At 50.6% G+C, this 25,611-nt stretch overlaps 8 protein-coding genes across 8 annotated transcripts; 3 read left to right on the top strand and 5 right to left on the bottom strand.

Annotated features, from left to right (window-relative positions):
* Window positions 1-70: 70 nt before the first annotated feature.
* On the bottom strand, window positions 71-2,745 carry IAR55_002546 (uncharacterized protein; the record flags this gene model as incomplete). Its single annotated transcript, XM_066945659.1, has 10 exons — window positions 71-111; window positions 206-524; window positions 605-680; window positions 749-1,154; window positions 1,217-1,416; window positions 1,473-1,599; window positions 1,659-1,673; window positions 1,731-1,797; window positions 1,855-2,117; window positions 2,217-2,745. 10 exons carry the CDS (start codon window positions 2,743-2,745, stop codon window positions 71-73), a joined length of 2,043 nt encoding a protein of 680 aa, XP_066804348.1.
* Window positions 2,746-3,242: 497 nt separating this feature from the next.
* On the top strand, window positions 3,243-4,591 carry IAR55_002545 (uncharacterized protein; the record flags this gene model as incomplete). The annotated part of the gene is made up of 7 exons (XM_066945658.1): window positions 3,243-3,516; window positions 3,597-3,765; window positions 3,825-3,887; window positions 3,978-4,014; window positions 4,077-4,185; window positions 4,257-4,330; window positions 4,472-4,591. The coding sequence occupies 7 exons, from the start codon at window positions 3,243-3,245 to the stop codon at window positions 4,589-4,591; spliced, it is 846 nt and encodes a 281-aa protein (XP_066804347.1).
* Window positions 4,592-4,825: 234 nt separating this feature from the next.
* IAR55_002544 (uncharacterized protein) lies at window positions 4,826-7,878 on the bottom strand (the record flags this gene model as incomplete). Its single annotated transcript, XM_066945657.1, has 11 exons — window positions 4,826-5,182; window positions 5,267-5,335; window positions 5,401-5,493; window positions 5,624-5,878; window positions 5,949-6,024; window positions 6,092-6,228; window positions 6,295-6,616; window positions 6,684-6,851; window positions 6,925-7,122; window positions 7,179-7,309; window positions 7,390-7,878. 11 exons carry the CDS (start codon window positions 7,876-7,878, stop codon window positions 4,826-4,828), a joined length of 2,295 nt encoding a protein of 764 aa, XP_066804346.1.
* A 2,530-nt stretch (window positions 7,879-10,408) lies between these two features.
* IAR55_002543 (uncharacterized protein) lies at window positions 10,409-12,314 on the top strand (the record flags this gene model as incomplete). Its single annotated transcript, XM_066945656.1, has 6 exons — window positions 10,409-10,762; window positions 11,181-11,430; window positions 11,670-11,946; window positions 12,016-12,103; window positions 12,171-12,202; window positions 12,278-12,314. 6 exons carry the CDS (start codon window positions 10,409-10,411, stop codon window positions 12,312-12,314), a joined length of 1,038 nt encoding a protein of 345 aa, XP_066804345.1.
* A 426-nt stretch (window positions 12,315-12,740) lies between these two features.
* Window positions 12,741-15,542, bottom strand: IAR55_002542 (uncharacterized protein; the record flags this gene model as incomplete). The annotated part of the gene is made up of 12 exons (XM_066945655.1): window positions 12,741-12,788; window positions 12,890-13,035; window positions 13,095-13,572; window positions 13,672-13,798; window positions 13,869-13,957; window positions 14,049-14,195; window positions 14,334-14,432; window positions 14,509-14,582; window positions 14,686-14,791; window positions 14,856-14,910; window positions 14,982-15,128; window positions 15,487-15,542. The coding sequence occupies 12 exons, from the start codon at window positions 15,540-15,542 to the stop codon at window positions 12,741-12,743; spliced, it is 1,572 nt and encodes a 523-aa protein (XP_066804344.1).
* A 273-nt stretch (window positions 15,543-15,815) lies between these two features.
* On the bottom strand, window positions 15,816-16,885 carry IAR55_002541 (uncharacterized protein; the record flags this gene model as incomplete). Its single annotated transcript, XM_066945654.1, has 3 exons — window positions 15,816-16,223; window positions 16,302-16,490; window positions 16,580-16,885. 3 exons carry the CDS (start codon window positions 16,883-16,885, stop codon window positions 15,816-15,818), a joined length of 903 nt encoding a protein of 300 aa, XP_066804343.1.
* Window positions 16,886-19,264: 2,379 nt separating this feature from the next.
* On the top strand, window positions 19,265-21,944 carry IAR55_002540 (uncharacterized protein; the record flags this gene model as incomplete). Its single annotated transcript, XM_066945653.1, has 2 exons — window positions 19,265-21,765; window positions 21,851-21,944. The coding sequence occupies 2 exons, from the start codon at window positions 19,265-19,267 to the stop codon at window positions 21,942-21,944; spliced, it is 2,595 nt and encodes an 864-aa protein (XP_066804342.1).
* Window positions 21,945-22,509: 565 nt separating this feature from the next.
* On the bottom strand, window positions 22,510-25,387 carry IAR55_002539 (ATP-dependent RNA helicase MAK5; the record flags this gene model as incomplete). Its single annotated transcript, XM_066945652.1, has 9 exons — window positions 22,510-22,640; window positions 22,737-23,117; window positions 23,203-23,602; window positions 23,657-23,778; window positions 23,830-24,151; window positions 24,209-24,550; window positions 24,609-24,760; window positions 24,822-25,068; window positions 25,139-25,387. 9 exons carry the CDS (start codon window positions 25,385-25,387, stop codon window positions 22,510-22,512), a joined length of 2,346 nt encoding a protein of 781 aa, XP_066804341.1.
* Between the last annotated feature and the right edge of the window lie 224 nt (window positions 25,388-25,611).

Raw genomic sequence — 25,611 nt, 5'->3', positions numbered from 1 at the left:
TATTCACGAGTTGACTACGCAATGAACCACTTTCACTTCGATAATAGCATGTCCGTCTAGATACATTCGTCTAATTGGGAATCTTGACTCTCCAGGCTGACATCGGGAGTGCTACGACAAGAATCAGGGGAGTCACTCAGTCATTCTTTCATTCATTCATTCTTTCAACCATGTATCTGGATGACATGGTGTGGATCTCACTCACAAGATAACCTCCTGATGGTCGGCAAGATGAACAAGACCAACAACCCCGCACCGAGACCCACACAGAGGATCGACATGATGTAGTACCCGTCTCTCTGGACTGTACATTCTCCTCCCGCAGATGCACAGAGCGATCTCCCATGTTCGGAGATACATTCCCCATATCCTGGCCCGGACTTGCTTCCTCCTAATAACTTTTCACCGAGTTTGCCAGAGAGCGCGGTCGGCACTGAACACGTTGCGACGGTCAGGAGATCGACGGAGCGGAGTATCAATGGTTTGGGCCATGTTCCGCCGAGGTTGGAGACAGTGTTGAGCAGCTGAGGATCAGAGCATGTGTGTGAGCTTGATATTCTCACTCTCACCTCCTTCAAGAGGCGAAGGTTGCAATGAAGCTCACGGTCATGTAGGTACCGCCGATGAGGGGATCGGCGATTTGGGTGTGAAAAGCGCAGATACCGACGAATTGAACAGTACTTGGGGGCGGGGCGACAAGTAAAAGTCAGCGACCACACCGTCGTACAGATCCAGCTTGCTCACTCACCTGGTAAGTGACGACAGCAACGTCGTCACAATGATCAGACCGAAATACTTATTCCCTACTCCCCCCGACGGGAATCCCCAAACTACCAACGCAGCAAGCGCAGCCATTGCCAACCTCGCCCAAAACGCGTACAACCAAGGCTTCAGAACTCCCGTGACCGTTCCGGACGCAGGTCCCGTCAGAGGATGCTTCGAAGACCCGCGCCCAGCGACGCTACTGGGTGCCGGTCTCGCCCATTTGGCTGCGAGCCATCCGATAGCCATCTGCGCAGGAAAGTCGATCAGGACAGCGATGGCAAGATCTTCCTTCGATAATCCCTTCTCGAGTAATTTCAGAGAGGTCACAGCGTCATTGACTTGAAATCCAATCTTGCACACGAGATGTACGAGGAGAAACGACTGGATATCTGTGCAAAGTTGTAGACGTGGATAAGCAATCATTCAAACGATGATGGCCGCTAATACCAACTCTTCAGACGAACAATGCTCCACATGACCTTGTACACCTTCTTCACATCCATGTCCGGGTCATCATCGCTGGCCGGATCTTCAGTCTTGTACAAAGCAAGCCATACAGTGACTGCGATGAAGACGACCGCCCAGAAACGTAGATAGCCACCGAGCGAGACCAGGGGATAATCCAAGGGCGAAGAACGGAAGTATTTGTTGCTGAAGATGGATCACAGCTTAGCGAAGATCATCTTCCTAATAAGCTATGTACTCACGAGAACTCGACGCTGTTGAAGGCGAGGAAGACGGTGAAACTGAGGGCATTACCGATTCCGATTCCGATCGTTTGGGCAGTAGACGCATATGATAGATTCGGCTGAGAAAGGAGGGTAAGAGCCCATCCTATAGAGGTGTTCCAGTCAGTTACGCTGTTGGAGCCAGTGTCGAAAGCGGCAGCTCACCGTCCACAGCGATGTCTGTAAGATCGGATTGATGTTCAGTATGGTATCGCTATTTTATCGAGAGACACCCACCCTGTGTCGCCGCTGCCAAGATCAATGCTCCAAACACCCCTGTTATGAATTTGATATTGATCGTTTCCTACACATCTCATTAGCTTCATTCCATGGGTCTCAGCCACAATATCAAAAGACGTACAGCCTCCAACCATCCGCCGACCCTCCCTCCGATGATCCACATGCCCAACCCAACCAATCCCTGTACCGGCACGATCCAGCTTTTTCTCCTCCCCCACTTCTTCACGAACCACGCGTCGACGATAGGTGACCATAACAGTTTGAGGGAATATGGCCATGTTGAGAGGGCGAAGATGGCTAGTTGTGAATAGGAGAGATGTGATTTGAGCAGGAAAGGGAGAGTTCCGAACGTGAGTCCTAGAGGTATTCCTTGTAATCTGTTCACTAGAGTCAGCTAGAGGCATTCCAATAATAACAGAATCCCTTTAGCTTACAAATCTGTTGACATGGGATCAACCGGTTCAGCTCTTGCTTTTCACATACTGGAAGCAACTGAAAGCTCACACAAAACAACGAGCAGCGCAAAAGCCTCTTTATCTCTCCTACTGGTCAAACCTGCGCCACTGCCTTCCTCATCCCCATCGTCCAGGACGATTTGCTCCAATCTCCCTCCGATTTCTCTCTCCTTGCCCTTCCTCTTTCTAGGTGACGAAACACCTTCCTCGCTCTCTTCCGATCCCGTACGAAGCATCAACAATCCTTTCTCTTCCACATCATTCAGATCTTCCACATTCCTCCCTCTCAAAGTTTTGTTCTCGCGATACATCTCTCTGACGTCGTCGTCGACGCGATCTGGTGGAGATGGTGAGGGTGTCGTCCCGACCGGACTGCTAGACGTTGATGAAGGTGATTGCGAGGTGGAATCTGGCGTGGAGGTGTAGATGGGAGCACGAGCAGCTGTCGATCGAGTGAAACGACGCGTGACGGTCGTTGGTGAGCTGGGACGTTCAAGGGAGGTGGCAGTGGTCGTGGTCGTGGCAGTCGTGAAAGGTCGACTGCGTTTGGGAGCCATGGATGGGGGATCTGTGATGGAGAACGGCGTCAAGGTGAGGACTGTGAGTATGGCTGAGAGGATAGAGAGAAGCGCGTGAGCGAGATGAAATGATCGAGCAAGATCACCAAAAAGAGAGATTAAGAAGAATGGAAGGAGGATGTATGAATAATGCCCCCAATGCTCGTTCAGAAAAAGTCTGAAACTCGCAACTGTCCAGTGTTGAAACGTGTCGTGTAAATAGTTAACCCATCGACGTGTACCTCGCCCAGTGATACATCTGATTCCCTTTACCGGTCTAATATATGCCACGTCATGAGATATGCCACATGTCTCTCAGGGTCCAGTCCACGGGGTGACTTCTCGGGAGAGGCGACTTCAAGTAGGGATCTCTTCGCGTTTGAACCATGTCCGGCGGTAGATCCTCGTTTTAGACGTGTTCAACTCTTCTGTCATCCCTGCTTTACAACTTTGAACTCGACCTGACCACTCCACATACACACCCGCCACAAGCAAACATGTCAGTCCCGGTCATCGCAGCAGGTGTGATCCCCACCCCCGGAGCAGGATCCAATGCGTCCGTCGCTTTCCCCGCCGGTGTCATCCCGTTCCCTCAACGCAAATTCCCCAAGACGATCTGCATGTTCGACGTGGACGGGACGCTCTCTCTCGCTCGACAGGAAGCATCCCCTGCGATGATCGCTTCCTTGAAGAAGCTCAGAGAACTCACGGCCATCGCGTTCGTCGGCGGCAGTGACTTGAAGAAGATCCTGGAGCAGGTGGGAGCTAACGGTATGTCCGCATAAAGCATGAGAAAGCTGACACATACGTGATTTTGTATATGGCTGACGTGATGAGGGCGGTCTGATAAGGTATCAACGATTTCGACTTTGCTTTTGCCGAGAACGGTCTGACTGCCTACAAGCTCGGACAACAACTCGCTTCTGCCAGCTTCATCAAGCATGTCGGAGAGGAGGAGTACAAGAAGCTGGTCAACTGGATCTTGAGATATCTCTCAGAGGTAGATATCCCGGTGAAGAGGTGGGTCGAGGATCGGAATATAGAAGGAGCTATGCCTCTAACGCGGATCCATTCTGCAGAGGTACCTTTATCGAGTTCAGGAATGGTATGATCAATGTTTCCCCTATCGGGCGTAATGCGTCGTGAGTTCCAGTACGGTCCACCCGCGGTTCCACATTGTACTTGGTACCTGGAAATGTAACAGTGCTGATTGCTCTATTCTATCAACACAGAATCGCCGAGCGAATCGAGTTCGAGAAGTACGACAAGGTCAGACAGCCCAGAAACCGATGGGGAAATCTGCCCAAACTGACATTGACGATGGATCGCAGATCCACGGAATCCGAGCTTCCATGGTCACGGAACTGGAGAGAGAGTTCATCCATCTCGGTCTGACCTTTGCTATCGGTGGTCAAATCAGTTTCGACGTCTTCCCCCATGGTCAGTGTGTACCCGGCGGGGCGACGGAACGTTATTGTCTGTCGTTGGTGCTGACGAGGCGGTCGATTCAGGATGGGACAAGACTTATGCTCTCAAGCATCTTGAGGGTGAAGGATTCGACACGATCCATTTCTTCGGTGATAAGGTGAGTGGATTATCAATCAATCAATCAATCTTTCTTTATCCTATCACCTCGCTGTGTCTTCCCGTACCAACGTACATTCTCTCCTCGCACTGATGTCATATTGCTCGAGTCTCAAATGGCGCTGATCTCCTCCGATGACAGACGTTCAAAGGTGGCAACGATTACGAGATCTTCTCCGACCCCACCGTCACAGGTCATACCGTCGAAAACCCCGATCACACCATCAGGTTGTTGGACGAGTTGTTCTTGGGTTTCGCCTAGTCTCGAACGTGTCAGCGACGGATTGGCGTAGAGGATTGGTAGGATTGTTTCTCGGGATCTTTCATAGAGTATCAAAAACGTAAGGGATTCAAGAAAAACAGACGATATGATACATACACAGTTCAGGACATATATGCATCAATGCTGTGATAGACCTTGATAAACGTACAACTACTTGTCATCTTCACCATCGAGCGTTTGCCCATTCTCTCCACCACTGCCCTCATCGGCCTCCTAATTTTCTACTTCGGCATCTGATCGTCGACGCTGCTGCGACTCGTCTTCTGAACTCTCCCAATCTTCTTCCCCGACACCGAGAGCCACGCCGACTTCCTCTCTACCTCTTCGCAACATCGTCTCTCCAAACTCGTAGCCCTCTTTAGGATCAAGCACACGATCACACACCTCCCCATAGGCCTCGTATATCTTCCTCAGAGCTTTACGGTGGATCTCCTCTGCTAATCGGGGTGAGGTGAGCAAGGCTAAGCGTGGAGAGGTGGAGGGATCTATGGTGGAGAGCCATAGAGAGAATTGTTGGAGGGAACTGGTCAGCGATTTGGGCGTCGTCGGCGGGAGTCGAGACAGTGGTGTCTGAGAATTGTACAAGTAAAATCTCAGTAAACACAGACATTCGAAGTATCATGCCATGCACGACCTGACATCTCGGATACTCACGTCTGCTGGTCTGGTTCGTATCGTCTTCATGACAGCTGCTAGTCCACACTGCTCAAGCAATTTACCATGCTAAGATCGACGATACCATCATTAGCTCGCATCTCGACTCGTGCTGCTGCATCTTTCCTACTCACATGCTCGAAGGTCATGCTCTCGACATGTCGGTTGATCTGTTCGTCGATCAAGTCCAGTGTTTTCGATGTGAAGTCGTATACCTCCAACGTGTGCTGCGATTGGCGCTCTTGTCAGTATGACCTATTCTTCACTGCAATGAATCCAGCTTGTGATGATCGTGACTCATCTCCGCCACGATCCCTACACTACGGATGATATGTTTTCTAGTACTATCAGACTCACCTCTAGGTATCCCAGACAGTTGACCATGAACACATCCCTGTCCCATTCCCCTCCGGTCCCCTTGCGCATTTCCGCCATCCGCTCGCACATTTCGACACAAGGATTCACAGCTTTTTCCAAGAGCTTTGCAAGATCAGCATCCGATTCCCGCTCCGCTGGATCGACAAGCGAGGTGGAGTAGACCGCGAGTAGCTCTCGTAAGATCTGAGCAGCGTCGCGCAGTGCCAGCGGTGGTGTGAGAGTGGCGTCGGGCGGCTGTAAGCGATAGAGCAGTCATAGTCAGCCTTGGGGACATGAAGACAACGATAGGGACAGCGTTACTCACGTGGAGGAACCGGAGGAGACTTCGACCTTGAGCGTCAAGAGTTTCGAAGAAAGCGACATATGCCTGGTCGTGTATGCTGAAGTTGAGTGTACAGTATTAGCTCTCAGGATTATCGAAAGGAGGTGTTGTGGGATTATATTTACTCTTGCAAAGTCGTGCACAACAGCGCGTCCCCTCCGATGGTCTTCCGCATCGTCACGAGGTAAAACTGAAGCAGATTCGCGATCTTGTATGCCATGATGATACCCTCTTGACTCTTGATGGTTTGTTGAATTCTCAACTGATAAAAGGTGCAGGATTAGCATAGCAATTTGAATCGTACCGTCGTAGCGAGAGCTTGACTGACCTTCAACGGTCTACCTAAGCCTTCCAGGTCTTTGTCCAGAGCGTCTCGCACCATCGCTTCTTCCTCTCCGGTGATACCCTCCCGTTCAGCTCCCACCATCCTCTTCTTCTCTCTCACTCCAAACAGCCCATCTAGGAACTCGTGCTCGCTGGCCGTAGCTTGATGAACCCAGGCTAACATATCTCCGACATAACGCGTAGGATCATGCGCGTGCAATTCGATAGGCCGAGGAAGACCGTTAGGACCTCCACGAGTCAATGCGTCGAGGAAAGCCTGCAATATGGAAGATTGTCGGGTGGATGTGAGAGTTTGCAGGGCGTCGCTGGTGATGGTATCACAAATAACGGACATGATGAGCTGGATCAGACTACCATATTGCAGTAGCTCACTATAGTAAAGCCGGCCGCTCTCTCAATCTACGGACAGCCTCTCGCATAATCGGCGACACCTCCAACTGCGTTTCACGTGTGTACTGTCGGAACTCGAATTGACACCATCGATGTATCTTCTTGTATCCTGACTCCATCTGATCCGAAGTCGCCGCCATGATGTCAAGTCTGTGTTGACATACGTACATCAGTTTCACTTGCTTCGGTGTTGCCACCACGGGGAGACAACAATGCGACTGACCCAGCTTGCATCTTCCTTTCTTCTCCGCCCAGTAGTACTTGACAGTCTACTCTGATAGCTTCGACGTGATCTAAAGCTTGGAACAGAGCGGTACCGACAGCCACCTCTCGTGATATCAACGCGGCGAGTTCTGACTCCGAAAGTGTGAAACGGGATAGGAAGAGATGAATAAGTGTGGCTCGAAGTTGGGCAGAAGCGCTAGGAGAGGAAAGGTTTCAGCTGTAATCAATACCTTAAAGTCACGACCAGCTCACCGTTGTGATCGTAAACCGTCTGCTCGTTCCAGGAGGTATTTCGTCCCACTATTCGCTTGATCTAGCTCTGCTTGAACTTGATCACAACGGACTTGCATTTCCATCATGTGTTCTCTGAGCACATCGAGTTTCTGAATCGTGACATGACGGACCGATCAGTATGCTTGTAACGAGAGAAAAAGCTTCCCATGAGATGAAAGATTCGACTGACCTGATCAACCTCTCCGAATGCTTCCAAGAATCTTTTGCTTCCTCCAACTAATGTCGCCTCTACATCTTTCTTCAACCATTTCCTTGCCATACTAGCGCTTTGACCTTTCAACGTCCGTCTTCTCGGCAGTCCATCATCTTCCTGTTGCTCATCGAGATCATCGTTAATCTCTACATGTTGCCCTGTATCATCTCGGTTCCCGTTCTTATCGCCATATCCATTCCCATTGACACCCGAATCTTCCGCTCTGCCTTTGCCTTTCCCTTTCCCTTTGCTGTCGACAGGGGACGAATAGAACGAGGAAGCGATCTCTAGAGCTTCACGAGAAGATGGATCGTCGAAAGATGTCCCGATGGCTTTGTATATCCGGAGCGAGATCGGATTGTTACGACTCGAAGGGAGAGGCGCGGGTGTCGACGATGGGACGGAGAGTGAGAAGGAACGGGAAGGTGAGGAGATGTCGGCTAGTGGTGGAGAGAAGGTCGACATGATGAGATGAGATGAGATGAGATTGGATGTCCGCGGGAAGGAGATGTTTGGACCGGTCACACCCCCTCGACTGTCTGGCAATGTGTCCCAAGCTTAAGCTGTTTATATAGTCGTCGTGAAGTTGAGAGATCCTGTTGCCTCTGGACGTTGAGCGTGGACATGGACATGGGACACGGACCTGTTAATGACCGCGACTGACATGAGAGTTTAAATGAGACACCCACTTTAGATGAATCACCACGCGTGACCGGTGTGGCCGCCGGGTGCAGAACAGAAGAGCCACGTAAGTTGGTTTAGTCCAGTTACTCATCATTCAAACCAGTTGGTCGCTGATCGTTCGGATCTCATCAACCCATCATCCACCTGTCAGTAGATCCAAAAGCTCAGCTTGCAGCACTTCTCAGCATTACCTCATCTCCAACACACCCGAGGGATACAGTGTCAACAACAACAGCTGCTCCGTATCACCCCTTGGATCTGTTCATCTGACCGAGCGGCAGGAGGAACAACAACAACAAAACGACCATGGCGCCCACGACTCGCTCCAAACAATCGACTCCAGCTCCAGAAGAATCATCGACGACCTCGACGGCGTTCTCGCCTTCACCCGCTTCTTTGGGCGATATCAAGCATCGTCCTCGAGAAGGGAGCAGGAGCAGAACAAGGGAGGAAGTCTGGGATCCGAAATAGTGGGTTTGGAAAGGACAAGGATTGGGGTTGGAGCTGATTGTGTTTTTCTTTGTTCCCCTGTTGATGTAGTGCTGTTGATCTTGCGTGAGTTGTGACGTTGTCGAACGTCAAGAGCACGGAAAGGCTTGGTGTATATTGACCTATGTCACTAATGGTATTTCCCGTCCTGCTCCCGGCCTACAGCACCACAACGTGAGTCATTCACGTCTTTACTACCGTTGTGTTTGGACCTCGAACTAACGGTTTTCATGCACCCAGAGTCGACGAGAACGTCTTCCTCTTCGTCCCCAATCTTATAGGCTACACACGAGTCGTCACCGCCGCCGCGTCCCTCTTCTTCATGCCTTACAGTCCCAAAGCATGTTTCGTGCTCTATTCCGTCAGTTGTCTCTTGGATGCAGTGGATGGTCAGGCAGCGAGAGCTCTGGGTCAAACCAGCAAATTCGGAGCGGTCTTGGACATGGTCACCGATCGGTAAGTCATTTCATGTCCCATTGGCTTGGCTACTTGCGTTGCCTGATCGGGCCTGGTCGATACCGGGTGAGCGACACCGAGGCAGGATGATGTCGAATGTGCATCTCGGAGGAGAACAAGGCCATGTAACTTTTGCTAACTTTTTACCTGTCGCGTGATAGTTGTACCACCGCTTGCCTTTTGTGTTTCCTCGCAAACACATATGAAAAGTTCGCGATCGTCTTCATGTTCCTCATCACCCTCGATTTCTCCTCGCACTACATACACATGTACTCGTGAGTTGAACCTGAATGCTACCCTTTTGGATCATCTGCTCACATTGACGTCTTCAGCTCTCTCGTGACCGGCTCATCCAGTCACAAGACCGTGACTTCTGACGTCTCCAGAATCTTATGGTACTACTACAACGACTCGGTGGGTCTCGTCTCCTGCTCGAGTGACAAGCTGAGCTCACAACATAAGTGGAAACTAATCGCATGTCTTTTTTTCTTTCACAGCGAACACTCTTCATCTTCTGTTTCGCCAACGAGCTCTTCTTCGTGACCCTTTATCTCAACAAATTCTGGACGACACCCATCACGTCGTCAGCATACGTTCCGTCATTCTTGGTCGAACTCGCCATTCAGTATCCGAAATCGGTCGGACTCATAGTCCATGCCCTGAGGAATCTCACTTGGCCTCAAGTGGTCGGGGCGATCTGTCTTCCCATCTGTGCAGCAAAGCAGGTCATCAACGTCGTCCAGTTCTGGAAAGCCAGTAAGATTGTGAGTGCGATTCCGTGCGATTCGGACTATGGTCCTCAACTGGAACACGATGCTAATACACGGTCTGGTCAACAGCTCGTCGGTGTTGACCTCGCCGAGAGACAAGCAGCACGGGAAGCAGCGGTCCTCAAGGCTCGAGGTGCCTAATAGAGCGGCCATGGCGTGCGGACGTAGCATAATGATTCATGGGTGATGATTGGTTAGATCAGCTCTAGCAGGAGCAGGAACCGTCGAATGGATCGAGCTGACCAGGTGGTACAATTTGAGGTATGGCGACGGTGCGACGGTATCAAAGGGAATGTGACGCGGTGTGTTATCATAATAAACGGGGGGAGATATGTATAGATGACACTGTGCTGGGCGAGCATCACGCAATGAGGTAGCAGCGTAGCGCATGAATCGATGATCTTTCTGGGAGTGGTATTCATTTGCTCGCACAGGTCATGGCAATCAAGCAAGAGAAGTAGATGACTGGTTACGTAAACATCATCGCCACTTGAGCTCTGAATTCCAACGACAACTACTCACACTTCGCTTTCATTTCGCTCATCTACATCGTCCGCTACCTTATCAACATCTGTCACTTCAACTACACTAACACGATGCCACCCCGTAAATCGCGAGAAGAGAAATCTGCCGCGCCCTCTCCTTCACCTTCTGCTGTCGGTCGAGCCGGTGGTGGTGGTGGACGATCCAGTAGATCAAGAAGCAGCAAAGCGCCCTCAGAGGACAGTGTCACCGAAATTGTATCTGCCACTGCTGAGTCTGAGGGTGGATTGGAGACATCGACATCTATGTCGACAGAAGAGGAAGGAGGAGATGTGATTTCTACCAGTTTGGAAGGTGTCGAAGAGGAAGAGGAGGGTGATCAAGAAGGAGAGGGGTCGAAGGAGAGTGGGAGTAAATTGACTTTGGGGGAGAGGATGGCTAAGTTGAAAGATCTCAGGACGAGAATGGTGAGTGGTCAGCGGCCTCTTCTTCCTTCTTGCCTTCTTGTCATGCACGCTCGATGCTCCATATTTCTTATTTTTCATATTTGGTGTCTCTGTCGCGCACTACGGATGGATGGTGGATACACGGGGACGAGTGCTGACGTCTCTTTGGTTCCTTACTTCTCTCGCAACCCTTTACCTCGACCATGACACCATCTCATCTCCGACCGCGCTTCTTTCTCCTCTCCCTCCCACCTACATCTCACACCACGTGTCACATACTCACTGTCCACTAATCTGTTCCGACCCCGATCCGCTCCGTGATCATCAACATCATGACACTCATGCCTTCGCGCAAATGTCGTCATCTTGCGCCTATCTGTATCGTGGTGACCTATAACCCGCACCTTTTGCGCTCGATGCTCGAATCACCCAATGACAGAACCAAACGACCGCTCAAAACCGTAAAGATCTCATCGAAGACCACCAGAAATCCAAGGTCACCGCCAAAGAACTGTTGCGATTGGAGAAACAGCGCAAGCTCGCGCAGACATTACGATTGAAGGCGGAAGCGGAGGAGAACGGGGAGGATCTGGAGAGGAAGAAGAATTGGGAGTGGAGTATAGAGGATAATGAGAGGTGGGAGAAGAAGTTGGAGGAACAGAAAGTGAAGCAGGATACGCATTTCCATAGTGAGTGTAGGGGAAGATCAAGGTCCCTGATTAGGGGCTCAATGTGGACCGGGACTTTGTCGCTGTGTACCGCTCGTCTTTTCCCTATCCCCGCATTGTACCTGTTCATCTCTGCCAGACCAGTGTCTGCGATGTTTTGATCGCTCGATCAGTCAACCCCCTGTGTTGGGCTCTCGTTTTACAGCAAGAAACTTTCGACTCTTGCTCGTGCTGATTGTACCGCACTCCCCATCGCACAGATGCCGAAGACGCCGCACACAAGCTGTACAACCGCAATATTCGATCGACCAAAGCGGACCTGATGGCGTACGAGCGTCAAAAAGAAGCGGCCCTCGGTCTCGCTCCCGGAACGCTTGTCCCCGTCGCCGGGTCGTCCTCTGCGGTTGCTTCGTCAAGTAAAGCAGGGGCTTTGACGGCTGCGGAAGACTTTTACAGAGGTGCGGATACGCTGGCTTATGGTGACAGTAAGCCGAGCGAGGATGCTATTGATAGGGTCGTCGGGAAGATCAATAAAGAGTAGGTGCCATTTTTTTTTGAATTCAGTAGAAGAAGAGGAGAACTGATTTCTTTTCATTTCTGTCGTAGTATTGGAAAGACGAAAAGGAGAAAGAACGACGACGACGATGGTGAAGTCAACTATATCAACGACAGGAACAAGGTATTCAACAAGAAGGTGGGTTCATGAGTCCAGGATGAAAGTCGGGTCTGAGCTCATATCGTCTCTTGTTGATCTCCTTCAGATCGCGAGGTACTTTGACAAATACACGAAAGAGTATGTTTCAGCTACTAAGCAATCTGGATTCCTGCGCGATCGTCCAAAACCAAAAGCTGACATTGTTCGTTCTAGGATCCGAGCAAACTTCGAAAGAGGTACAGCACTTTGATCCAGTCCATTGCGATAGTGATCTTCCGCTCGACCGTGGAATCACGTTTTCGCTATATATATATATATATACTCTGCTCCACAGATCTGACATTACGTGCCATGTATCATTCTTGCCATAGCGTGGGGTAACGATGGTCCATATCCAGAGAAAGTAGCACGTCGATGAATCTCCGGAATTATCGCTACTGCTACGCAAGTCCGAAGATGACCAGACGGGAATATCCTAAACACGTAGTATAAAATTGACTTGAGCATCGTCACACCACACCACACTACAAGATACTGCGTTATCGTCTCCTCCCTGTCTATTGAGATTGAGAGAGAAATCACTACCACCACCACGACCTCGCCTTGCCTCTGATAAAAATCGTCTTCATGCCCTGATACATAGACCTACGACCTCTCCCATCACTTCCCCAACGGCTCAATACCTCCCATCGGGATTCATATAATATCCTTGTTGAGCGGCCACCTGAGTCAGAACACTTGTCAGCTGTCCATGCCTTTTCTTGATCTCAGTTCGTTGTGGGATATGAACGCTTTCCGGAAGTCAAAAGTTCGCTAGCCACTCACATTATTATCGATACCTCTCGCTTGTGCTTGCGCTTGTGCTTGTGCTTGGGCCTGGGCTTGAGCTTGAGCTTGAGCTTGGGCTTGAGCCATTTGCATTTGGGCAGCGTGAGCTTGTTGAGCTTGCATCTGCGCAGCTGTGGCTGGGTCTATGGATGGTTAACTTGTCAACATGGAATTCTCTCAGGGTCATCGCTTGCACACTCACCATAGTAACCCTGTCTCGCCGCTTGTTCCGCCATCATCATATTGTATTGTTGTTGCTGCTGCTGTTGCTGCTGTTGTTGCTGCTGCTGTTGTTGTTGTTGCTGTTGAGCCACCAACATTTGAGCTTGTTGAGCCGCTTGAACTTGCGCGTTTTGTTGAGCCTGAGCTTGTTGTTGTTGTTGTTGTTGTTGTTGAGCTTGCACCGCTGCGGAAGCTTGACTTGCTCTCGCCGCGACTCTGGGCGGTAGAGCGAGACTAGCAGCGGACGATTGGACCGAAGCAGGGAGTGTGGGAGGAGCGATCGGTCCAGCGGTAAAGTAAGGATGAGCCATAGCTTGATGGGCATCATATCGACGAGAAGGCTCGAATTGGAGCAAGTGTTCGAGAAGGTTGATGGCGTCTCGTGGTGCTCGAGGAACAATAGCATGGAAGGGCTGTTTGGGATGTTTGGCGAGAGGAGCTTTGATTTGGATCTCAGGCTATAAACGAAGCAGAAAATGATTAGCTTGTCCCTTTCTAGTGCCGAAGGTCCTTCTTTTGCTGTGTGTCTCGCAATGACGGATATTATCAACACTCACAGAGTTCATCTTGATCTGAGCGATAGTGGCATCACTGGGCGTTCCCACGATCTTCATGATCTGGACCAGTTGATCCGCGTTGTCTCGACCACGGAAAAGAGGATACCCAGTGATCATTTCGGCGAAGCTGTGAGTGGGCGAAGAATATGATTCCAGTCAGCCAAGTCTAGGCGAGATGTATGGGCAGCACGACTTACATGCAGCCAACACTCCATATGTCGATACTCGTACTGTACGTTCTTGATCCTAGCAAGACATCAGGAGCTCGATACCACAGTGTGACGACCTGTCCCCAGAAGCGGAATCAGCTATTTGTTCTCCGAACGCATGCGCAGGGATGCAATCAGGTAGCTGCAGTGGAATATCCGATGGCTAACCTCATTACTGAAGGTGTTGACCGGTACACCGAATGCTCTGGCCAGACCAAAATCACCAATTTTGAGCTCTCCTCTCCTGTTGATCAACAAATTCTGAGGTTTGAGATCGCGATGTAATACCCTGTTGTCGTGGCAGAATGCGATACCCTGAAGAGATTCAGAATGACACTGTCAGTTCCAAAGTGTTTGCGACATACCGAGGCAGGGATCTGATGGTATCTAGATCGCGTATGGGGCGAGCATGTCCCATAGGTTACAGGACAAGGGGGAAATGTTGACACGCACGTTCAATAATTGATGGGTGAAGTTCTTGACGGTGTTGAGATCCAATGCGCCTCTATCGCCATGTGTGTCCATGTATTTCTTCAGATCTTGCTCGCAGTACTACCAACGCCGTCGTCAATCAAAGCCCAAGGTCTTCTTGGGACACCAGTCATTGCGAAAAGACGATTGAACCCACCTCGAAGATCAGGACAAGCTTCGATTCCGTGTGAATGACATCGTGTAATCTCATGATGTTGACGTGTTTGAGCTCTGCATGTTGAGCGACGTCAGTGTCTCATGATTAGATCGAGATCCCCAGCCCAAAAAGATCAGAGAGGAAGGTGATAAGGCGGGGAGAGAACGTGCGACCCACCTTTCATCAAGCTGATCTCTCGAATAGCAGTGCTTGGAGTCCCTTCCTCTGCGTCCAGATGGATCTCCTTCAAAGCAACGACTTCGGAGGTCGTTCTTGATCGACCCTATACATGACATATCGTGGTCAGCTACTTTCTCGTCGCATAGTACGACGAGGGATAAGCTCACCTTGTACACTGTTGCATACGTTCCTTCTCCGAGCTTTTCGAGTTGGACGTAGTTCCTGCGCAGTTCGCGTCAGCTCGTGTCTCAGCCCGCAGACGATATGGGAGAGTCGGCTATGCTGATACTCACATCGTGGCTAGGTTAGATTGATGTATAGATGGGGGATGGTGCAGGGGTTGAGAAAGGTCTTTCGAGGACTGGAGGAGAGGATTAAGAGCGGTCGACGCGAGCTCGGCTGAACAGCGATGCACGTGTCGAATTAGAGGGGCGAGACAGCTGCAACTTTCCAAAGGTGTATTGACCGGTGCACAGGAAGGATTGGAGGGATATCGTGCTGGAACACACACTGATCGATCAAGAGCAACCAGCAGAGGAGAGGTTTGGAATAGAGTGATGATGTGAGAGACCGCGAGTTGCGACAAACCAATCTTAACCGGAATCGTTGCTCTCAACGGTTTCCCTGAATCTGCTCTTGATCTCGACCAACAGACGCGAAGCGTGGCTTAACAACAACGATAATGGTCAATCCAGTCATTCTGCGGCTATGCATCGCATGTACGTCCAGGGAGAAATGGGAACGAGGTTCGATCGCAGATCCTTTGAGATGAAAGCTATACATGCGCCAGATACGCACAGAAAGATGTGCTGGAGATATGCTGTTTCGCTCATGCCGCGCTGGGCAGGTGGCATATGAATTACTTACCAGAATCTGCATGGGACGATAGTATTGGGCCTGACTGTGCGGGACCTATCGAGTGTATCTCTTCATCCCATTGTTGCCACTCTCTTCTTCATATACATGACCCGTTCCATCCGGCATTGCCACGACTAGCCTCACCACCATCTGATTCCTGTTTCTCAGCCTTTTGCGTCCATCTCAACCTCAAGAGCGTATACTCAAGCCCTTCTTCGTCCAAGCTTCCATTTTACGACCACCAAGTCTCCAGAATCCCATCGGAACCGTTATTGAGAAGGTGGGGCATAACTTGTGAGAGAGTCGAGAGTCGGATACGCCTGAGACGCCGTTAAGAGTGCTGAGATGGATTCATATGCCGCGTTGGCAGAGTCCGAGCTCGATAGAGAGTCGTCTCCGGGAAGATTTCTCAACGCTGCGTCAACAGGCAGAGCGGTAACGCCTGGATTGAGATCGTCAGGAAGCTGCGACGATTGCGCATTTGGGTGATCTGGATCTGATGTCGTTGTCGTCGCTTGTTCATGATGAGCGGAATGATTCGCAGCGTGCGAATCGAATGGCTTGAAGTTGGTATCGTTTGGGTCGCCTGGGGGCGGTGGAGGATGATCTGGAGTCAAGCATGGATGTCGGAATGGTGTCAAGCCAAAAGGATATGGAAAGCGATACACCGGCGCCTGCTAAAGATGGTCTCTTCAGCATGACCTCACTTAGCCAAGAAAACGACGGTCTGGAATGTGACGATGGTACGAACGTACCAGTGGGTTTTGATGTGAAGTAGCGAGAGCAGCGAGGCCTTCAATCCCGTCCGGGCCGTCCGTGTCTCCTTGAGTTGTGGTACCGCTTACATTCGCCCAATCCGACTTTGGGCGATCCGGGCCCGACGGGGGGTAAAAACGATGAGCAGATGATGAGCGTTTCTGTAGTGATTCCCTTCTTGCACGTTTCTGATACACGACCTCGTCAGCAATCGTCGCTCACACCATACCCAGACTGACCATGAACAGGAAGGTACAGATGGTGAGAGGTCACGCACATTGCCGCCCGGTCCCCAATACCCGTTCAGATTCTCCTCCTCCCCTCTCGCAGGCTCTTCACCTCCTCTTTCCCTTCTCGCAATCGCACCTGTCCCTATCGCGGTGCTCGAACCAGCTGTCCCTGCTGCTGATCTCCGTGTGACTCTTGAACTCGCACCGACGCCGACACCGCCAGCAGAAGAAGTAGCGGTGGAGCTCGTCCTTGGTCTCGTCTTTCGCTTCGACCCTGCTACTTTGACGGGGGAGGTCGATGGGGAAGGATCGCGAAGAGCGGGATCTATGGGCACGTCTTGATAGGTTGACATGCTTTCCCCTGTCTTCCAAGTTGAACCTGCTATTGTGATTTCTGGAATGCGGGGTAAAAACCGATGAGTTTTGGATGTAAACTGGGGGAGAGGTGGTCAGAGTGGGGCCCACCCAGTTTAGTTTTCGTGACATTGTGACAGTGAAACAGACACATCTCTGCATGCACACAGAACCCGTTGCTCTTTATTTGACACCCCCATCTCGGAGATATCATTGCCGTGCATACAACCATTTCGCCGAGATATCAAATGTCTGTGGCGGAACCCCCCACTCCATGGACGTGAAATGACGTGCCTGCTTTTACTTTGCGTCACTTTCGTCACAGAACACGACATAAACAACACGCTCGATTTGTCTCCATCTGTCTCTCCTCGTGATTCAGGCAGTTCAGTTCCATTTCACCCACCGTCATACCGTTTAGGATGTGGGACAAGGAGGTGATCTTGACGAGCAGGACTCAAAGCCACTTTCTCCTCCTCTGTTGGACATGTACAGTGCATTGCAACAAGTCTGCCATTCAGAGATAGACGGCTTAGTCACAAAAGTGACACCTTACTCCCCTCCTCTGTCCTGGTCACCTGTTCCACACGTGCAAAAGCGCCTTGAACAGTATGACGACCCGTCTGTTGTCTTTCTCCCGCCCTACTATTATTGTACATTATGGCTCGGAGTCGGTTTGAGCAGGGTTCAGCTTGTCCGAGTCTAGTCCAATAAAGTCGGATCTTGATCTACAGGGTTCTTCCTCATCCGATTGATTCTTGTCCCATCGGATGAGCTTGAGGATTTCGTCGGGTGTTCTTTTTCGTTTATAGGGGACTCACGCAGTACATGCACCATCGTTATGCCGAATTTACGAAATCAGGTTCGACACACTGCTCACCAGTCTCCCTGGGCGATGGAGCAGGAGAAGAAAAGTAAACAAACCGCGCATGGAAAAACATAATATAATAGGTCCTGATGGTGACCTAGACCCAGGGTGGTTTCTCCTCTAACCTTTCCTCTCCGAACCCTCTCAGAGCACATCGTCTGCAGGGAGTAAAAGTGGGTTATAAAGTCATACATACGTAAGATCAAAAGTCACCCCTTGCCCGAATTGACAGAATCTCGTATGGGAGCTTCACAAAGGGTCGGTGGGTTGATCGGGTGGACACGGTGGTGACGGTGATTACTTTTGACTTTGGCACTGAGTGGTAGCAGCACTTTGAGAGCAGTACACAAGTGAGACAAATCGACATATGTTCGACCGTCTTCATCACTGATTGGTATCAGATCATTCACTCTCATCCATTCTTTAACGGTCCATCCTTCAAATCTATACTCACGTTCTTTATTCTATCCACACCGGCTCGGCCCCCTGTGAAAACTCTTCTCTATCAGCTGTACACTTGGTTGTGTTTACAGCGCCCACGTCAGCATCGCTTGTTACCCACACTCATTTGGACCCATCAATATCTTTGTTTGTCGCGACCTCCTGGAACGACTGCCGCTTAGCGAAAGACAGAAGCAAAGGACAAGAAGAACAGTAAACTGGCAAAACGTCTCGTGTCCATTCTCGTACCAAAGCCAAACCCACACTCTTTTACCTCAGAGACGCTCTCAGGACAACAAACAACACATACACCAGCATACAAACATTTACTTCCTCCTCTACCCCCTGATACGAGATCGACCTTGGACCTGGAATCGCTCCAATTCGACGCTCATTTCGTTTACGCCAGTCTTGCCCATTCGATTGCGTTGGGGGCGGGGAACGGCAGACGGTTGAATTCACGTTGCAATTTCGTCCACTCTTAGAAACACATATCGGGGGACCTGAGTCATCCGATTCAATCTGGCAGCATCTAGCAGATTAGGAAACGACTCCACATCCTCTCTCTCCTTTCCTCTACCTCACCTATCGCCGTCGACGCATCGTCAGGCGGAACTGGACCGGACAGAGACGCCACAGCTCCGTTGGGAATCCAGAATCAACAAATCTTCGAGATTCGAAGTTCGATCTTGACTCAGATCGCCACGACTCCGACCTGAACCGAACTGTAGATAGGAGTGACGGAGAACAAGGCCATTGACGAGTCAATCTGGAAGATCGGTCGTGCTGGAATATATCAATTAGACAAGAAGGCTGGGTTTTCATCGTCTTCTGTCTTCATCCCACAAGCCCTCCCTCTGCCTCCGTCATACATCGTCTACCTGCCTTCGTGTCTTCACGACCTGCTTGAACATCTCAGGTAAAGGCGATAGACTGCTCCCGTTCACACAATCATCTTGACTTGTCTAACTCCCACTTGTAAGTCTTGATCTTACTCGTTCACATCCGCGGTGGCTCAGCTTAATGAGAACATGCCTGGCTTTACCTTCTCCCTTCCCACAGACGCGCCATGTCCTCACCGATCGCTCCCCCTTCTTTCGGGGAGATCTTCGACACCCTTCAAGCTACCCCTCACATACTCTCGTCGCCCGTACAGTCTGCTTTCCCAGCATTCGACCCTTCCTCTCCCTTCAACTCGGTCCGGAAGACCCCCAATGACCGAGGACTTCGGGCACGAATGAGGACTACAGAGGGATTCCTCATCTCGCCGATGACATCTTCGCAAGGGTCCAGTAACATCCACTCACTCCAATCTTCCTCCAGTCATATCATGTCCAATGTCTTCCCGGACAGAGCTCGAACACCGACCTTGGGCTTCCGACCCGTGGCCGTCGCAGAGACGCCGGTGCAGATCGCCGATCCCGACTCGGTACCTAACTGGGATGGTATGGACTTTTCTGGGATAAATGCGGACATGAGCACCTTTGATGATGGAGTACCCTATGGAGGATCGCCCTTCAAGGCTCCTCCTTCCCAGACAGATAACAATGTCTCCACACCCATCATGATTGCGATGCCTGGCCCGACCCCGATGCAATCGCCCACGGCGCCTAGAAGTGCCTCGAAGAAGTCTAGATCGATATCAGGTCTAGGTACACCTACTGGGGTGCATCGATCTGCGAAGAGGATCAGACAAGCGACTTACGATGCCAACTCGATGCCTGTCTCGCCGTCTGCTTCGCGACGTCGACCCACAATGGAACCTTCCACATCACTCACCACCTCCATCCCTCTCTCGAGAGCCGTGTCTAGTTCTTCGATCTTCCTTGGTCCGTCTATCGCAACACAAGATCGAAACGTCTCAGCTTCATCAGCGATGACAGTATCAACGTCGTATGAGATCATGTCACCGTCTCTTCAGGCTTTCAATCATGAGATGATGTTCCCTCCTGTTCCACCTTCGACAAGTCTGCCCGAACTCATGCCATCTCACCCGCAACAACCTAGTCCAAATCTCTCGGGCGGTCGATCACCCATCTGCACGCCTCAACAACCCGCGGGTGTCTTCTACACCTCTCCAGAGACGGATCAAGGTGTCTTCGGTCACTCGAACGAGGTCCAGGGAGAGATGAATCTCATGTCACAGGTGTCTTCGATGATGCCTCAGTCGAGCTCGATGGCTTCTGTCGCTTCCTTCCCCGGCAGTCAAGGGTACAGACAGAACACCTTGACAACTATCGTTGAGACACCTCTCCTCGATCAAGAGGAGATGTCGTTCAGTGCTCCCAACTCTGCCCGACTGCCTACTCAACCTGGTCTACCTCCTCAATCCCAGTTTCAACACATGGAGTATCCTCCTGTCCCCGGACTGTCGCTCAACTACCAACCAGGTTTGCCCACGGCTACACAACCGGTCGACATTCATGCTTGGTCTGCACAGACTTATTCTGTTAATCATCACCATCAACAACAACAGCAGCAGCAACAACATCATCAACATCAGATGCAACAGCAACAACAACAACAACAACAACAGCAAAATGCAATGTTTGGTTTCCACTCCCAACACAACCAACACATGCCTGCTGCGCCACAACGACACGCCTCGGCCTCATTCCTCAACTACCAGATGAGGACGAACGAGGTTCCCGTCTTCCCCAACGTGCCGAGATCTGTATCGGCTCCTTACGTGCATACGATGAACAATATGCCTTCGGGAATGAGCCAATCGTTGTCGCAAGGCGGTCTGTTTGGCCCTGCCCCATCCCAAATGGACGGAATGGCTGACTTCCAGCAGCAACAACAACAACAACAACAACAGCAACAAGGGTGGAGCAGGTCAACACCTGTCAGTCCTGAGACACCAAGGAAGAGACAGACTTTCCCTCCTGTGGGTAAGAGGTTGAAGCCCGGTCCCAAACCAAAGCCCAAGACGCCGAAGAAGGTCAAAGGCGAGGATTCTGACAATGCCGCGTCAGGATCAAGTATCGATCCTTCTCTGCTTGCTGGACCTTCCCAACCTCCTATGCCTGAGGAGCACTCGCATCTCTCTCAACCAATGTCATCTCGAGAACCTTCACCTAAGCCCGTCTTGGTGTTTGGTCCAGACCTGTCTTCCGTCCAGGTCATGCAACGTACCGCGTCTGGCAATCCTCTGCTCGCTTCCCAACCTCAACAACAACCTCAACTCGTCATTCAACCTCCCCGATCTGCATATAACGCAGCCAATAACGGACCTGCTTCAGCCGGTGGTGGCGGGGGTGGTGGTACGAATCCCGACGGTTCAGCATCTGGATTACCCCGTGCGTTCCTCGAGAAGCTCTACACGACCTTCCTGACCCTGGACGGATCCATGACGGGACAACCTGTGAAGAGGTTCAAGTGTCTGATCGAAGGTTGTGAGAGACATTTCCCGAGGAAGAGCGCGATTCATAGTCATATCCAAACTCATCTGGAGGACAAACCGTACGTCTGTACGGCGGAAGACTGTCATGCGGCGTTCGTCAGACAACACGATCTGAGAAGACATATGAGGATACATAGTGGCACCAAACCTTTCCCTTGCCCTTGGTGAGTGGTGGCGCAAGAAATCACCCTTCCCTTCCGCTCCGCTTCGTGAATGATATCAGTAGCTGACTTAGACCTTTGACTGCAGTGGGAAAGGTTTCGCGAGAGGAGATGCGTTGATGAGACATCGACAAAGAGGGATATGTAGTGGTTCGCTCGTCCCAAGGCGTGACGAGGCGTAGTCACACCCTCAACTCGACTCTTTTTATCGAGACTCAATCAACGATCCGAACGCGATGATGACACTACTGTTCCAGACGACGACGATTATACGAAACATGACCATTGACGACATATCTGCATGACACATGACAGGCTTCTTCCTCATGTATCTCTTCATCAATACTACTTCCGATCACATTGTTGTCATTTTCTCTCCTCTTCTCTATTAGGTCAGAACGTTTGTAAAGAAGGACAATATCAATTATTTCATTCGCAACCACTTTCCTCTACCTACCACTATCTACCTAGCCAATGCGTTTGACCTGTTTAATAGACTTGCATTACCTATATCTGCTTAACTTATGTCTGGTCCTTTTGTCTGATCACCCCGCATTGATCATACTTTTGCTAGCTAAATGGATGAATATCATTGCCTCGACCTCGACTTGACGAGTTCAGATTTGTGAGAACAGTGTCACACCAAGTTGCGGACTGTGATGAGATCTAGCTTCGTCAAATGATAAAGTGTGCATCAACACTTTGGCCTACATCCAATTCCATTATAGAGATGTCCCCTCATGCCACCTACACCTTCGTCTTCTTCTTTTTCAACGGAGCCGTTGCGGTGGTCCCCCTTTTCGCGCCTAATTTACGCTTACTCTCCTGGACGTCATCGTATGCTTTCTGGGTTCCTGCACCAAGTAATGTTGTGTGGCCTAGGGGGAAATGGGAGAGCAAGTCATCAGTCATGAGTTCGGCGATTAAAACAACTCAGTTTGACCGAATAAATACGTGATCTTGTCCAAACTCACCTGTTTCTCTCAATAGATCATCCACGATGACTTTACTCCCTGAAGTAGGATACCTCGTCGATACGCCTCTCGCGACCATCTTCTCCTTCAGCAGACCTTTCAACTCCTCCTTCATCCCCTCAACCCGCTGAGCTTTCCCCTTGCCCCTCGTAGCTTTCTGCGGTCGGAAGAACGGCAAATCCGGATCATCTTCTTCCCCTGATAACATGGACGGATCAAGATCGATATCCATCGCTTCGGCAGCTTCGAGGAGCCAGTTCTTGTCGTGGGATTGCTTCGTCGCTTGATGTTGAACTTTCTCGATTTCGCGAGCGAGTCGGATACGTTCTTTCATAGCTGGTAAGAAACCACTTTCGATCGGTAATTCGGGCAGTTCATGACCTGTATCATTAAAACCTATCATCAGTATTCGACCAACGACGACCTCTTCCTCCGTCTATCTTGAGATCACGGCCATGCTACTCACTCCTGCCCAAACTCTTCATCAACGCTCTTTGCATCCCCTTCTCCTCCGGTGCACACAATTGCAAAGCGAATCCCTCATTCTTCGCTCTTGCCGTTCGTCCAGATCGATGGATGTACGCATCGGCTGTTCGAGGTAAGTTGAAGTGGATGACATGATCGACCTGAGGTATGTCTAATCCTCTTGAAGCTACGTCGGTAGCTATCAGGATGCCATTCTTGGTAGATTTGAACCTGTCGAGGTTCTTCAATCGTTGTCGCTGTTGTAATTGCGAGTGAAGGGGGAAGATAGGAAGTTGGAGTAAGGTGAAGAGAGGGATCAGGCGTCGTATACCGTCTACTGAGCCGACGAAAACTATGGATCGACCAGGATATCGCAGGAGGAAGTAGTAAAGGTAAAGATCCTACAGATATTTTTGGGTTAATACGTCCAGTAACCAAAGCGTTCGTTGACCCACTTTCTCCGCTACCACACATTCAACCATGCTCTCTCGAAGCGACGCCACCACACCTCCCTCTGGACTAAGATCAATGACCTCAGGATTAGCATCTCTGAAATCAAGCTTGTCCACGAGATCCTCTAGGAGGGGTCATTAGCGAATCACCTCTTGGAGTGTCATGCGATGCTCACCCAGAGTCGATGATTTTCGCCCCTTCCCCTTCTTGCCCGTCGCATTGTATCTCTTCTTCAGATTTTGCTGCAGATCCTTCGACAAAGTCGCAGAGAAAACAAACGTCTGCATATCGCTTCGGGCGGCGGATTCTTCGAACAACGTCGACATGGCGGCAAAGACGGGATCGTCATCATCTGGGCCTTGGGCTCTCCCACCGGTCCTTTGTGTGAGTTTGACGATACTCTCCAACTCCTCGAAATGACCGTTCTCAATCATTCTGTCGGCTTCGTCGATGACCAAGAATCTGATCGTTCGCACACTTGCAGCCAAGTCATCGTCCTGTGCACTTTCGTCAGCTTGTGTCCTAGAAGTGCAGGTTGAGAAAGCTGGTCTCACCGATTTGATTAGATCGCATAATCGACCAGGAGTAGCTACAAGGATATCGCAGCCCCTGTCCAATATTCTCTTTTGCTTCTGCGCGCTGAGGCCTCCCACTACGCTTCCTACACTGACTCTAGGCGGACCTTTCACTTTGGGCCTCACGTCTTCTTCATCTTCCTTTTCAGCCAAGGCATGTTTGAGAAGTGCGGTGAGGTGGTCGACGACTTGCAGTGCAAGTTCTCGAGTAGGACACAGAATGAGACCGGAGAGGGGTCTTCTTCCTTTTGTTGATGGTTTAGGAGAGGACAGGAGATAGGACAGGATGGGCAACGAGTATGCGAGGGTTTTACCGGATCCCTATATGATAAACATAATTGTGTCAGTGGGTACACAAGCCTAGGTCCTGCCAGCTCACTGTCTCGGCGACACCGACTACGTCCCTCCCTTTCAATCCCGCAGGTATAGCCCTCTGCTGAATCTCTGTAGGCTTCACGAACCTGGAAGCGAAGAAAGCTCTTTTTAGTGAAGCGTGTAAGGGAATTGATGACCATTCAGGTAAGAGAGCGTCTAGATTAAGTAATAATCTGAGCTATTGAACCCAAAGAAACCGATGGAGGATCTAGCTCACCATCGAAAGCGGGTTCTGGCTCCACATGCTCCTCATCGTCAACTTCGTTAAGGTCATCTTCGTCGAATCCCGTAAAATCTGGGAAATCTTCCGTTTTCTCGACTTGGTCACTTTCGTCCTGTTGGTCTTCTTCTTTCTCATCTGTTGATGTTGCCTCGTCCAGAGCCGATCCCGCATCTGCAATCCCATCTTGACCCTCTTCATCAACAGCTTCTCCTTTCCCTTTGGATCTCTTGCTCTCAGCAGCCTGGAATCGTCCCCGATAATCAGCCAACTTCTGAGGTTATGGACAGGGAGAAAGGGTCGTTCAGACATACAATGAACTTTGCGGTCTTCCTCCCGCCCTCGTCCTCATCCCATTCAATCCCCACATCTTCCAGCTCCTCCAACATCATCATCCCTCCCCCACCGTCTATCCCGCTGAACGAGGAAGTCTTGACAGGTTTCCATTTCAGTGTATTAGCTGATAATCGGACCTTTGGTTTTGGTGCGGCGGCTGAGGCAGATGGGCGAGGATGAGATGAGGTCTTGCGGTTCAGAGATTGTTTACGATTCTTCTGGACCATCGTGAGGGTTTGCCATCGGCGGTACAGTAAGATGAATGAAGGAATGCAGAAGCGAGAAGCGATGTATAGACATGGGCAGGTTATAGCGTCGCTGTTATTGTTGCCTTCAACTTTTGAGCGAAGAGTTGCGTCACGTGACGAGCCCGGCAACGGTAGCAGTGACTGTCGTCGATCTGGTGAATCGTGCATCCGCATGCATGCCCTCGTCCGCGAGCAGCTTCATC

This window comes from Kwoniella newhampshirensis, chromosome 4, assembly GCF_039105145.1.
Source record: "Kwoniella newhampshirensis strain CBS 13917 chromosome 4, whole genome shotgun sequence".
NCBI classification, from domain to species: domain Eukaryota; kingdom Fungi; phylum Basidiomycota; class Tremellomycetes; order Tremellales; family Cryptococcaceae; genus Kwoniella; species Kwoniella newhampshirensis.
The sequence above is the reverse complement of the archived record's forward strand: the minus strand, read 5'-3'. Positions and strand labels throughout refer to the sequence as shown.